Raw genomic sequence first — 13,941 nt, forward strand, 5'->3', positions numbered from 1 at the left:
AAAGAGAAAGAATTTTCCAAGTAGTAATGATAAGGAGGTATATTCTTCAAGTCATGTTAAGTTTTGCTCCCAACTCCCATTTCAGTAAACCAAAGGAAGGATAAACTTAAGTAAGCTTCTCTTATAAGAAATGATTATCCTGAATGATATTTCCCCAGCTCTCTTTTCTTATAAGCCTGATGTGGTATACAACACAAATCTCTGAAGGGTAAGATATTTTGTTTGTTCCTGTCTCCTTAGAAACAGATTTTAAAATGCAGAGTATTATTATCTGAGCATGTTAATCTGTTTGTGGAAGATGGTAGAGACTGAAATTTCTGACAATTTCCTTGTCAGACCCAGCAACTTGTACAAGCCTTCTTCTGCTCTAATGTTGTAAAAACCATCAGCAGAAAGACTTAGAAACTTTTTATTAACTTAAATTCTACTGTTGCCCCCCTTGTTCCAGACCTATCTGCAATCCATTTGGTCATAAAAGGCCAAAGAGGCTCCGGAGTGCTCTTCTTGGGTTGAGGTCTCTTTCCTATTAGCACGTGTGGTGGCTTGCGCCAATAATCCTAGCAGCTCAGGAGGCTGAGGCAGGAGGATTGCTAGTTCAAAACCAGCCTCAGCAATGGTAAAGTGTTCAGCAACTCAGTGAGACCCTGTCTCTAAATAAAATACAAAATAGGACTGGGGATGTGGTCCAGTGATCGAGTGCCCCTGAGTTCAATCCCCAGTACCCACCACCCATCGAGAAAAGCTCACATGTGCTTTCTCCTCTCCTCTCTACTAAGTAATAACTATTATTTGAAAGTAGTGTCACATTTAACAAGATACTTTTACATAAGGAAAAGATAAAATAGGTGATTTTGTAACAGTGGAATATATATTTATTATGAATAGAAATCTTCAGTTCTCCACAGATGAGTCTGGGGAGTAAATCCCAGAAGGGAATTGCTTTTTGTATTTTAATCCAGGTTTTTGTATTCATGTACATCTTGCTTGCTGGTCATGTAAGGGAAACATGGACCAAAAATGGGTGCTCAGCAAAATGAAGAGAAAGCAAAGTGGGAGAGCAAAGAAACCTTTCTGAGGAGCTGTCATCTGAGCAGAGACCCTCATGAAAAAAGGGAAATACAGGGGTAAGGGAATTTGGGCCCCAAAGCTAAAACATGTTGGGGAAATAGCAAGAAGGCTAGAATCACTAGTGTCAGAAGAATAAAAGGTGAAAAGGAAGGTGAGATATAAAATCAAGTAACAGTAAATAATAAAAAAATAATAATTGGGGAGAGAAAGGCCTGTCTGACTCCTGGGCAGCCCAGCTTGTCAGAGAGGCCAGTGTCCAACAGCTCTCCCAAGCAAGCTGGTCACAGTTCACTGAGACTAAAGGCAGCCAGGCCTGAGCTCTGTCCTCCAACTAGAGATGGCAAAGAGCAGCTGGCTTCTCCTCGGCCATCATTGGGACGATCCAACCCTCATGGGAGCCCTGAGGCACGCATGAGGGAAATCCCTTACAGGATGCCAAGATTGATCTGTAAGCTTATCTCAGGACAGAGATCAAACAACACATATGACCTCTGACTCCCAGAACAGGCAGCCATGCTCACTACTCCTAAAGGAGTCATTAAAGAATGGAAGTTAAAGATGGGAGCACCAGTTATGTGCCCATTTCCCATAATAAAGTCCAGCTTATACAGTTCATGGATTTTCACAGAAATTTGTCTACTTGAACTTCTGCTTGTTTGTCATGGTTCCTTAGTGAGGGTCCTGGAGAGTGGGTTCTTTCCTCATTGTGGTCAGTAACTGTTCCTCAAAATAGAGAAGCTGGTCAACTTCAAAGCAGTCACTGGCCCGAGGGACCACTTTTTCGAGACACTCCCGGATCTCTGTTTCACTGGCATTCTGATGCCTTGCTCTCTTGAGGTAATTGTAGACCTCCTCAAATACTTGTGTTCCCAGCTTCTGCATGGCCAATCTGCCAAAAAAAAAAAAAAAAAAAGAAATTATTATAAAGAGTTATCCATGGAGATGGCCTGAAAAAAAATGTGGTTTTGAAATTTTTGATTATATAAATAACATTGTCATCCTGGGATTTAGAAAAAAGAAAAGTAAGATACAATGTCACCCTAAACATTCAAAACTATTTAATGAAGAATCCTTGAATGTCCGTTATGTTCCAAGTAAACTTCCAGGAATTGTGTATATAGCAGTAGATAATTTAGGTAAATTTTTGCCTTCATGTGTGTATCTAAACACACACACAAACACACACACACACACACAAAAAGACCCAACTATATGCTGCCTCCAAGAGACTCATCTCATAGGAAAAGACATCCACAGACTGAAGGTGAAAGGTTGGGAAAAATCATACCACTCACATAGACTGCAGAAGCAAACAGGGGTTTCCATCCTTATATCAAATAAAGTAGACTTCAAGCCAAAGTTAAACAAAAGAAATAAAGAAGGAGATTTCACACTGCTTCAGGGAACCATTCATCAACAAGACTTAACAATAATAAATTTATATTCCCCAAACAATGAAGCATCTATATTTATCAAACAAATCTTCTCAAGTTCAAAAGTCAAATAGATGACAATACAATAATTCTGGATGATTTTTAACACACCTCTTTCACCAGTGGATAGATCTTTCATACAAAATCTAAACAAAGAAAACTATAGAACTCAATAATATAATTAATAATTTAGCTTAACTGACATATATAGAATATTCATCCTCAACGAGTGAATACACTTTCTTCTCAGCAGCACATGGATCCTTCTCTAAAATAGACCATATATTATGCCACAAAGCAACTCTTAGCAAATACAAAAAAGTAGAGATACTACCCTGTATTCTAGCAGGTCATAATGGAATGAAATTAGAAATCAATGATAAAATAAAAATAAAAGCTACTCCAACACCTGGAGACTAAATAATATGCTACTGAATAAACAATGGATTGCAAAATACATCAAAGAAGAGATTAAAAAATTCTGAGAGGTGAATGAGAACATAGATACAACATATCAAAATCTCTGGCCACTATGAAGGAGTACTAAGAGGAAAGTTCATTGCATGGAGTTCATTACTTAAAAGAAGAAAAAGCCAACAATAAATGAATTAATAATACATCTCAAAGTCCTAGAAAAAGAAGAACAAATCAACACAAAGGTATTAGAAGACAGGAACTAATTAAAATCAAAGCTGAAATCAATGATATTTAAACAAAAGAAAAAATTGAAAAAACAAAAGTTGGTTCTTTGAAAAAATAAATAAAATTGACAAACCCTTAGCCATGCTAATGAAGAGAAGGAGAGAGAAAATTCAAATTATTAACCTACATGATGAAAAAGGAAATATCACAACAGACACTACAGAAATACAGAAGATAATTAGAAATTATTTTGAAAACTTGTACTCCAATAAAATAGAAAATATTGAAGGCATCGACAAATTTCTAGTCATATGATTTGCCCAAATTGAATCAGGATGATATACACAATATAAATAGATCAATTTCAAACGATGAAATAGAAGATGCCATCAGAAGTCTACCAACCAAGAAAAGCCCAGGACCAGATGGATACACAGCCAAGTTCTACAAGACCTTTAATGAAAAGCTAATACCAAGACTCTTCAATTTATTTCATGAAATAGAAAAAAGGGGAGCATTTCCAAACTCATTCCATGAGGCCAATATCACCCTGAATCAAAAAACCAGGCAAAGACACATCAAAGAAAGAAAATTTCAGATCAATATCTCTAATGAACATAGATGCAAAAGTTCTCAATAAAATTCTGGAAAATTGCATACAAAAACATATAAATAAGATAGTGCACCATGATCAAGTGGGGTTCATCCCAGGGATGAACCTTGGTTGGTTCAACATTTGGAAATCAATAAATGTAATTCATCACATCAATAGACTTAAAGATAAGAACCATATGATCATCTCAATAGATGCAGAAAAAGCATTCAACAAAACGAAGCACTCCTTCATGTTCAAAACACTAGAAAAACTAGGGATAAAAGGAACATATCATAAAAAAAGGAACATATCTCAACATTATAAAAGCCATCTATGCTAAGTCCCAGGCCAATATCAATCTAAATGGAGAAAAATTGAAAGAATTCCCTCTAAAAACTGGAACAAGACAGGGATGCCCTCTTTCACCACTACTATTTAACATGGTTCTTGAAACACTGGCCAGAGCAGTTAGACTGATGAAAGAAATTAAAGGGATATGGATAGGAAAAGAAGAACTCAAATCAGCACTATTTTCTGATGATATGATTCTATACCTAGAAGACCCAAAAAATTCCACCACAAAATTTTTTAGAACTAGTAAATAAATTTAGCAAAGTAGCAGGATATAAAATCAACACCCATAAATCAAAGGCATTTCTGTATATCAATGACAATTCCTCTGAAAGGAAAACTACTCCATTTACAATAGCCTCAAAAAAAAAATACTTGGGAATCAACTTGATGAACATGAAAACTACAGAATGCTAAAGGAAGAAATTAAAGAAGACCTTAGAAGATGGAAAGAAATCCCTTGTTCTTGGATAGGCAGAATTAATATTGTCAAAATAACTATTACCAAAAGCACTGTACAAATTTAATATAATTCCAATCAAAATACTAATGACATCCCTCATAGAAATAGTAAAAGCAGCCATGAAATTCCTCTGGAAAAATAAGAGACCCAGAATAGCTAAAGCAATCCTTAGTAAGAAGAGTGAAGCGGGTGGCATCACTATACCAGACCTTAAACTGTACTATAGAGAAATAGTAACAAAAACAGCATAGTATTGGCACCAAAATAGACTGGTAGACAAATGGTATATAACAGAAGACACAGAGACTAACCCACATAATTACAGTTATCTTATATTAGACAAGCCACCAAAACATACATTGGAGAAAAGATAGCCTCTTCAACAAATAGTGCTGGGAAAACTGGAAATCCATATGCAACAAAATGAAATTAAACCCCTATCTCTCACCATGTAAAAAACTTAACTCAAAGTGGATCAAGGACCTGGGAATCAAACCAGAGACAATGAATCTAATAGAAGAAACAGTTGGCCCAGATCTCCATCAATAGAGCACTAATCTCCAGGATATATAAATAACTCAAAAATCTTAACACCAAAAACAAATAATCCAATCAATAAATGGGCCAAGGAATTGAACAGACACTTCTCAGAAGATGATATACAATCAATCAATAAATATATGAGAAAATGTTCAACATCTCTATCAATTAGATAAATTGAAATTAAACTACTCTAAGATATTATCTCATTCCAGTCAGAATGGCAGCTATTAGGAAGACAAACAATAATTAGTGTTGGCGAGGATGTGGGGAAAAAGGTACACTCATACATTGCTGGTGGGACTGCAAATTAGTGCAGCCAATATTGAAAGCAGTATGGAGATTCCTTGGAAAGCTGAGAATGGAATTTGACCCAGCTATCCCTTTCCTTGGAATATACCCAAAAAGCATACTACAGGGACACAGCCACATCAATGTTTATAGCAACACAATTCACAATAGCTTTACTGTGGAACCAACCTAGATGCCCTTCAGTAGATTAATGGATAAAGAAACTGGGGTATATATACACAATGGAATATTATTCAGCATTAAAAGAGAATAAAATTATGGCATTTGCAGGTAAATGGAGGGGGCTGAAGAATATAATGTTAAGTAAAGTTAGCCAATCCCAAAAAACCAAATGCCGAATGTTTTCTCTGATTTAAGGATGCTGATTCATAATGTGGTGGTGGGGGCATGGGAAGATTAGTTGAACTCTAGGTAGGGCAAAGGGGAGGGATGGGAGAGTAGGGAGCATGGGGGTAGGAAAGACAGTGGAATGAGATGGACATCATTACCCTACGTACCTGTATAAAGACACGAATGGTGTGACTCTACTTTGTGTACAACCAGAGATATGAAAATGTGTGTTCTATATGCGTTATATGAATTGTAATGCATTCTGCCATCACATATAAAAAAGTAAAGTAAAAAAAATGAGGGGGAGAAGAGATGCTTTATTAATTACTCATCAACCAGTTTTCAACCCACTTTACCTTTCCAATCTCATGTAATCTTCATAATGGATTTATGAGGGGAGACGTTCTTTTTAATCCCTATTTTACAGATGAAGATCTGAGGCTTAACTCAGTGGCATTCAAGTTGGTGAATTTTTTATACAGTCTTCAAACTATAAAAATTCGTCATTTTTAATGGCTCCATAATGTTCTACTGAGTTAATGTGTGAACATTTACCTAATTATTTCTACATTAAATATTTAGTTTTTTTCTACCCTTTCACTATAACAGTGTGTGAACATTTGGGGCTTATAGATTATTCATTTAAGTGAATATTTTCTGGCATCAGATTTTTAGGAGTGTTTTACATGGCTATATTCACTCTGTAAATTCATATTTATATTTATGGTTTCTGTATATATGTTGTGCTTGATTAAAAGAACGTGGGCTGGTCACAGCAGCACACACCTGTAATCCAGAGACCTGGGAGGCTGAGAGTTCAAGACTGATCTGAGACAAAGTGAGATCTGTCTCAAAAACAAAGTGAAAATTTTGTAGGAATGGAATTATTACATCAAAATGTATAAACACTTTTATGACTTTAACCTTAAAGAAATATTTTTCTATTCATTCAGTGGATTTGGTAAAAAGAAAATGTCTTTTTATTTTCTCTTCAAAAATGTTAAAGCATCAGTGCTAACCAGCAATGATGGACGTTGACAATAACATTGAAGGCGTTAGAGATTTTCTCACTTATTTTATGAGTTTTTATTGTTTGGGTGGTACACCCAAATGCAGATCTCAGAACTCCAAGTTCTGGGGAGACCAGCAGCCCTAAGACCTCCTGTTATCTAGCCTGAGTGGTTTACTTTTATCATGAGACTTTCAGGACTGATCCTAACATTCCTGACATCCCTGGTCACCTCAGACCATACCAGAAATCCAAGCCTTCATTTTGCTGACACTTATCAGACCCTGGCCCTGCCCCTCTCATTCACTGATAACTTCAGCAAGGAGCCCACTGTCTTCCTCCCACCTCCCACTCCTGTTGCCACTCTTGACCTCAGTGTTCCTGGTCTCTCTAGTTTTGGACTACCTGACCTCCAATGACCACTTCCTCTACCTAGCTCGGTTGCCCTTTCTCAGGATGAGACCCTTGAATTCATCAGCCTGAATGACACGTGGCCTGGGATTTCTATCTTTTTACTCTCTGATTATATCTCTATACCCTCCCTCCTACCATACTTATTCCAGCCACTTTTTACTTCATAGTGACCTTCAGTCCTTTGACCCTACCACCATGATAACAGCCACTCCTCCTTCCCTTTATACCCTCACTTCTCACCTTCCCCCACTTAAATTTAATGGTTGCTTGATGATCTCATACCCTCATTTTTGCCTGGAAAAGTCCTAATGGTAAAACCTAATCATACATGGACCCATGACTGTACCCAACAAAATATTTCTGGAGAAAAGTATCCAATTGTGCCAACAAGTCTCATTTAAGTTGATGAGCACGATTCACAATGGTGCTTGGTACTGCCCAGTGATCCTACTATACTTCTCTAGTATGCCTTTGTTCTTATCCAAAACGACTATTTCATACCTTCTGCATTATTCTTAAGCTTGCTCAGCCCTCACCTTTGTTCTTACTTGATGATTTTATCTCATATCTCCCTGAGAAAATAGAAGTGATCACATAAATATTCCCTTATCTTCTCAGCACCCAAACTACAGTAACTACATATTTGGTTTCTTCTCCTGTCCCTAATGGATAGACTATTCCTGCTTCTATCAGAGACTGAACCTACCTGAGAGCTCTGGATCCTGGCCTCTGTCACCATCTCTGTGACTTTCCCTGGTGCAGTTATCTTCTTTCTTTCTCTCATCATTTCTTTCTACCTCTATGGATCATTCTTTTCAAGAGACCACTGTAACCTATTCCAAATAAAAAAACCTCCCTTAACCTTCACATTCCTCCCCATTTTTCTTCTGTTTCCTTTGGTGATATAGCCAGGATTTTCTCCTGTCACGTTGGTTGCTTCTTTATAAACTCCTCTGCTGATTCCTCTTCCTCCTATCCTGGATCTCTGCATTTAGTAGTACCCCTAGGCTTAGTCCCAGACCCCCTTTGTCCTCTGTTTTCAGGCTGCCTAAGTGAAAAGTCCCTCCCACCTAGTCCCAGATCTTTAACATTGTTCATATGCTGAAGATTTTACCTGATATGTTTTGTCTGATATGTGCCCTGTGCCTCCACCCTGCCTTTCACTTAGAACTCCAGGCTTGTGAACTAATTGCCCACTTTTTGTCCCCAGTTGCTAGTCTAATAGGTATCTCATGTGATTTCAGCATGGCTAAAAGAGAGTCTTAATTACCTCCTCTCTCCCTCTAAAATATATGCTGGTTTTATGATATTTCCTAGCTTAAATGACACCAGTATCTATCCAATTTTGTAAGTCAAGTTATTCTTTTTTCCATATTTTTATTGGTATGTTATAATTGTACATAATGGTGGGGACTCATTTTTACGTATTTGTACCTGCACACAGTATAAGCAATATAATTTGGCCAATATTGCTCCCCAGTATTTTCCTTCCCCCTACTTCTTCCCTCTAGTGTGTTTCTTTTACTCTATTGATCGCCTTTCAATTTTCAGAAATTTCCTTCTCCTCTTTCTTTTCTATCTTCAACACATCAGATAAAACATATGAACTTTGACTTTCTTAGTTTGGTTTATTTCACTTTACATAATGTTCTCAAGTTTTATCCATTTTCCTTCAAGTGGCATAATTTCATTCTTCTTGATGGCTAAATAAAACTCTGTTATGTATACATACCACATTTTCTTTCTTCATTTATCCATTGATGAATACTTAGGTTGGTTCCATAGTTGGCTATTGCAAATTATGAAATTTGGCTATAAACATGGGTATGTATGTATTGCTATAGTGTGCTGACTTTAATTGTTTAAGATAAATACCAAAAAGTGGTTATACATACCACATTTTCTTTCTTCATTTATCCATTGATGAATACTTAGGTTGGTTCCATAGTTGGCTATTGCAAATTATGAAATTTGGCTATAAACATGGGTATGTATGTATTGCTATAGTGTGCTGACTTTAATTGTTTAAGATAAATACCAAAAAGTGGTTTAGCTGGATCAGTTATTCTATTTTTTTTTTAAATTTTATATCTTTTTACTTATTTATGTTGTCTTTCTTTTTCTTTTTCTTTTTTTAATGGTCCTGGGACCAAACCCAGGGTCTCATACATGGTAGTCAGGCATTCTACCACCAAATTATATCCATCACCCATATTTCTTTTTAAACATAGTCTATATTTAAGATGTACAACATGATGATTTTTTAGTGGGGATATCAGAGATTGAACTCAGGGGCACTTGACCACTTAGCTGTATCCCCAGCCCTATTTTGTATTTATTTAGAGACAGGGTCTACTGAGTTGCTTAGCACCTTGCTTTTGCTGAAGCTGGCTTTGAATTTGTCATCCTCCTGCCTTGGTCTCCTGAGCTGCTGGGATTACAGGCACCAGGTGATAATTTTTTTTTCCTGCAGTACTGGGGATGGAACCCAGGATCCTTCACATGCTAGGCAAGTGCTCTACCACTAAAATACATCCTTAGCCCCCATGATATCTTGATATACTTAACTTTCTATACCTTTATTTCTCACATTAATCTCATAGGGATGAGCCAGACTTCTTGTATTCCACAAACTGATGAAGAAACAGTTTTTATTTTAAATTTTTAATTCATCATGGACTGATACATGAATCTACTGTTCATAATAGGTAGTCTGTGCCTCATTCAGACTTTTCTGAGGAATCCAGGAGGGAATCAACAGTGGAAATCTGTGAGTCAGTTTGGCAGGTAAATAGGACACAGACAGATGAAGGTGAGAAGCACATAAACATGATGCTTAAAGAAGCCTTAGTATTTGACTTAGTAGTTGTGATTTTTTTCATTTTATGATGATACAAAATGATATGTGTACAGTTGAAACTATACTTCAAATTTTGAATTTTAATTTCCTATGCTAATGATAGGCAGTATGATTTCTCTTGTGATGCTGGGCAGCAGCAATGAGCTGCATCTCCCAGTTAGTTATGTACTCATGAAAGTGATCAATTTATACTCTGCTGTGTGCTACATTGCCAGTGGTTTTTGGATATGGGTGTTCAACAAATTATACAAGATATAAACACTTGATTATAATAGTGAGCTTTATATTAGATTATTTTGCATAAATGCAGGCTAATAAGAGTATTCTGTAGACTAGGGTAAGTTAGGACATTGAGCATGTCAGGTATTAAACACATTTTTGACTCGAGATATTTTTAACTTAGTATAGCTTTATCAGGACATAACCCCACTATAGGTCAAGGAGCATCTGTAGTCATGTCACCTATCGGTGATAAGGGAGTCCAAGAAAGTGCCCTTTGCAACTGTAACAACTAACAGTTTTTTTGAACTTTCTCTAAATGCCAGGGCTTATACCGATTTACCTCCTCATATCATCCATTAAATCTGCATAACCCTGTGAATAGATATTATTGATATTCTCATTTTTAGATGAGAAAATTGAGATACAAAGAGGGTAAATAACTTTTCCATTGCCACAGTCTGAGGTGGTGGAATGAGAATTTGAATCTCAGTAGTTTCACTCCACGGCTTATTCTTTTCATCAGCGTGATATGGAATTTGGATCAAGGAGACTGAGGTTGAATCTTTGCTCTGCCCTACATTCACTATGTGATCTTGGGCCAGTTACTTAATACTATAATCTGAATGTTGGTATCTCCTCAAAATTCATTTGCTAAAACTAAATTCCCAGTGTGATAGGCTTAAGAGGTGAAGCTTTTGGAGAAGTGATTAAATCCTGAGGACTCTGCAATGCATGGGCTTACTCTATAAAAGAAATTGCAAGGTGTGTCTGGCCCTTCCACCATATGAGGACACAGATGGTGACATCTATGAGGAAAAGGTCCCTCTAGACACTGAATCTGCTGGTGCCTCGATCTTATACTTCCAGCCTCCAGAACTGTGAGCAATAAATTTTTGTTGTTTTTAAGTTTCCCTGTCTCCAATATTTTATTATTAGCAGGAACAAACTAACACATTTAACCTGAGCCTGAGGCTTTTCATTTTTAAGGGGATTTACACACACACACACACACACACACACACACAGAGCAGAGAATTTGCCACCAGACACTCAATAGCTATTGCTTTATTATTGTGGACATTATTGTTGCTTTCCCCATAGTGAGTGGCACAGCACTATTATTTACATTTAACTGGAAACCTCAATTTTATAGTTTCATCCTTGGCTAAGTAATTATTTTAAATAATTTTTAAATTTTCTGTAGATGAATTTGGAAAGCATAAACACACAAGGAGGTCAGTAGCACAGTAGTAATAGTAAAAACATGTAATTAAATAGAAATAATCACGAAAGTTTAGCAGAAAACATAAAGAGAACGCATAGATTATTCTTCACACATAGTTTAAGAAAACTCTGAAAATGATTTTATATACTATATGAGATCCTTGAGCATGAAATATGTACGAGTCACTGCAGGAAAGTATTGGTGCAGTGCAATGCCCCTTTAACACTGCCATTTCAACAACCATCGGGGACTAACAAGCATCAGGGATCTTCATTAAGGATGACTTCATACCTTTTCTCTCCTCCTCTAGTGTTTTAAATGGCTTTGCATGAATCAGCTGGGTGAAGACAGAATGGCTCTCTCCACAGAGTCAGACAACTGTGCTAGTTGATGCTTTAGTAGCATGCACTGTGCCCAGATGGGGGCATGTGACTTTAAGGAACCTTTCTGTCAATGGTGCATCCCTTCTGCTCTGTCTACCCTGGGCAGGTTCTTGAGTTCAAGTGTTGGTTTGGTATCTTGTTAAAGCCAACCATTCCAGAAAAGATTCTTTTATTTGTGACCTAAATTCCCTCTATTACATAATCACAATAAATGAAGATGGATTAGACTCACTGACTAAAAAATAAAACTGAACTAGGTGCTGTTTATAAAAGGCACACCTAAAACATAAGGTCATGAAAAGATTGAAATTAAAAAAGAAAAAACTATCAGGTAAACAATAGCCAAAGGAAATGTGAAGGAGCCATACTAATATGAGACAAGTAGATTTTAAATTTAAAAAAAATTAAAGAAAACATTATTAGGGATAAAGAAAGTTATTACATAATGCAACAGTTCAATTCACAAGGAAAAAATTAAAATTTTAAACTAGAATATATCAAATAACATAGAATCAAAGTATGTAAAGCACACAGAGAGAAACTATCAGACACATCTTCATAATATAGAATTTCAATATGCCTTGCTCAGTTATTGATAGGTGAAGCGTTCAAAATATTAGTAGTTCTTAGAATATCTGAGTAACATACTAAATAAGCTGAACTTAATATACATAGAGCCAACCCCCACACCAACTAGGAACACACATTCTTCTCTGTCTCTTATGCGACATTTGCAAAACTGACCATGTGCTAGACAATTCAAGTTTCAACACATGAAATAGAATTGTTAGAAATATTTAATAAAAATATAGACTAAACATTTACACATGTGAATAAATTTTAAAACATTTTTAAATAAATTAAAGGGTCAAAGAAGAAATTGGTCATGCCATAAACAAACTCATTTCAGGCTAATAAGACAGTGAGAGGTGCCCCCACACTGCAATGCATGGTGTAGATTGATTTTTACACTGGGAACACACATGTAGTATTCTGCAAATATATTTGAATATTTAAATATTTGGGGATTCATAATATAGAAGATTCTATTTAAGAGGACTCTTGCTGCTGGTATGATTTGAGAAGTGAGGACAATGTTCTCTGTGCAGTTCAAATTATAGAAGGAACTCTAAGTTTCCTCAGAGAGAGGATTGGGGTTGGGGATGGGGCCAAGGGATGATCCCTTTAGTTAACTGGATCTCTCAGGTAAAAAGAGCTAACTTTTTCATTTTTTTTCTCATCTATTTATTTCCTCTTTTAATTTTTTTCATCTTGTTCAAGAATAAAAATCTTTAAAGTTTTTTTTAGGAACTCTTAAATATCATTTTAGGCCAGGTTAATGGCCCAAGCCTGTAATCCCAAGTGGCTCAGGAGGCTAAGCAGGAGGATCGCGAGTTCTAAGCCAAGTCTCAGCAACTTAGCTGCTTAGCTACTCAGTGAGACCCTGTTTCTAAATAAATTATAAAAAAGGACTGGGGATGTGGCTCTGTGGTTAAGTGCCCCTGAGTTCAATCCCTGGTACAAAAAAAAAAAAAAAAAAAAAAAAAAAAAAGGCAGAAAGGAAAAAAAATGTATGTGTGTGTAAATATATACAAAAAGGTGTGTGTGTGTGTATACATATAATATTATATACATATAATTTTAGTCCAAATGCTTCATTTATAGGTTAAGTGCTTTGTCCAAGGTTGAACAAGCAGTTGGAGACAAATAGGAGCCCAGATCCTGGGTTCTATACTTTCAGGCCAGGAATCTTTGGGCTGCATAATGTACCTGAACACAGGAGACCTGGAAGAAGGTTTCCGAAGATTCCAAAACTTGCATAGCCTGGGGCAAATCCTGACTATGTGTTTGGCTGGTTCCCAAGCTTTCTTATCTCCATTAAACTCCAAGGGAGCTCTTCCTCCCTCCATTAACATCCCCTAAGTCCAGTGTTTCCTTTTCCATATTTCTTCACTTATATCTTCCCATGCCTGCTTTTCATTTGTAAACATTTTATCACATCTATGCATTTGCCCCATGGATTAATTATTGAGTAACCTGTGTGCCCTTTAATTATTTATCTTTATCTTATTAAATCTGCATTAAAATATCACA

General features: G+C 36.4%; 1 protein-coding gene across 1 annotated transcript in view; it reads right to left on the bottom strand.

Annotated features, from left to right (window-relative positions):
* Nucleotides 1-849: 849 nt before the first annotated feature.
* Nek11 (NIMA related kinase 11) overlaps nucleotides 850-13,941 on the bottom strand; it is a 337,064-nt gene continuing 323,972 nt past the window's right edge. Inside the window, exon 17 of the mRNA XM_027933893.2 lies at nucleotides 850-1,957. Within this exon, the coding sequence (XP_027789694.2) occupies nucleotides 1,738-1,957 (220 nt within the window). The 3' untranslated portion in view covers nucleotides 850-1,737. The remainder of the gene's footprint in view (nucleotides 1,958-13,941) is intronic.

This window comes from Marmota flaviventris, chromosome 8, assembly GCF_047511675.1.
Source record: "Marmota flaviventris isolate mMarFla1 chromosome 8, mMarFla1.hap1, whole genome shotgun sequence".
In the NCBI taxonomy this organism is placed as follows: Eukaryota; Metazoa; Chordata; class Mammalia; order Rodentia; family Sciuridae; genus Marmota; species Marmota flaviventris.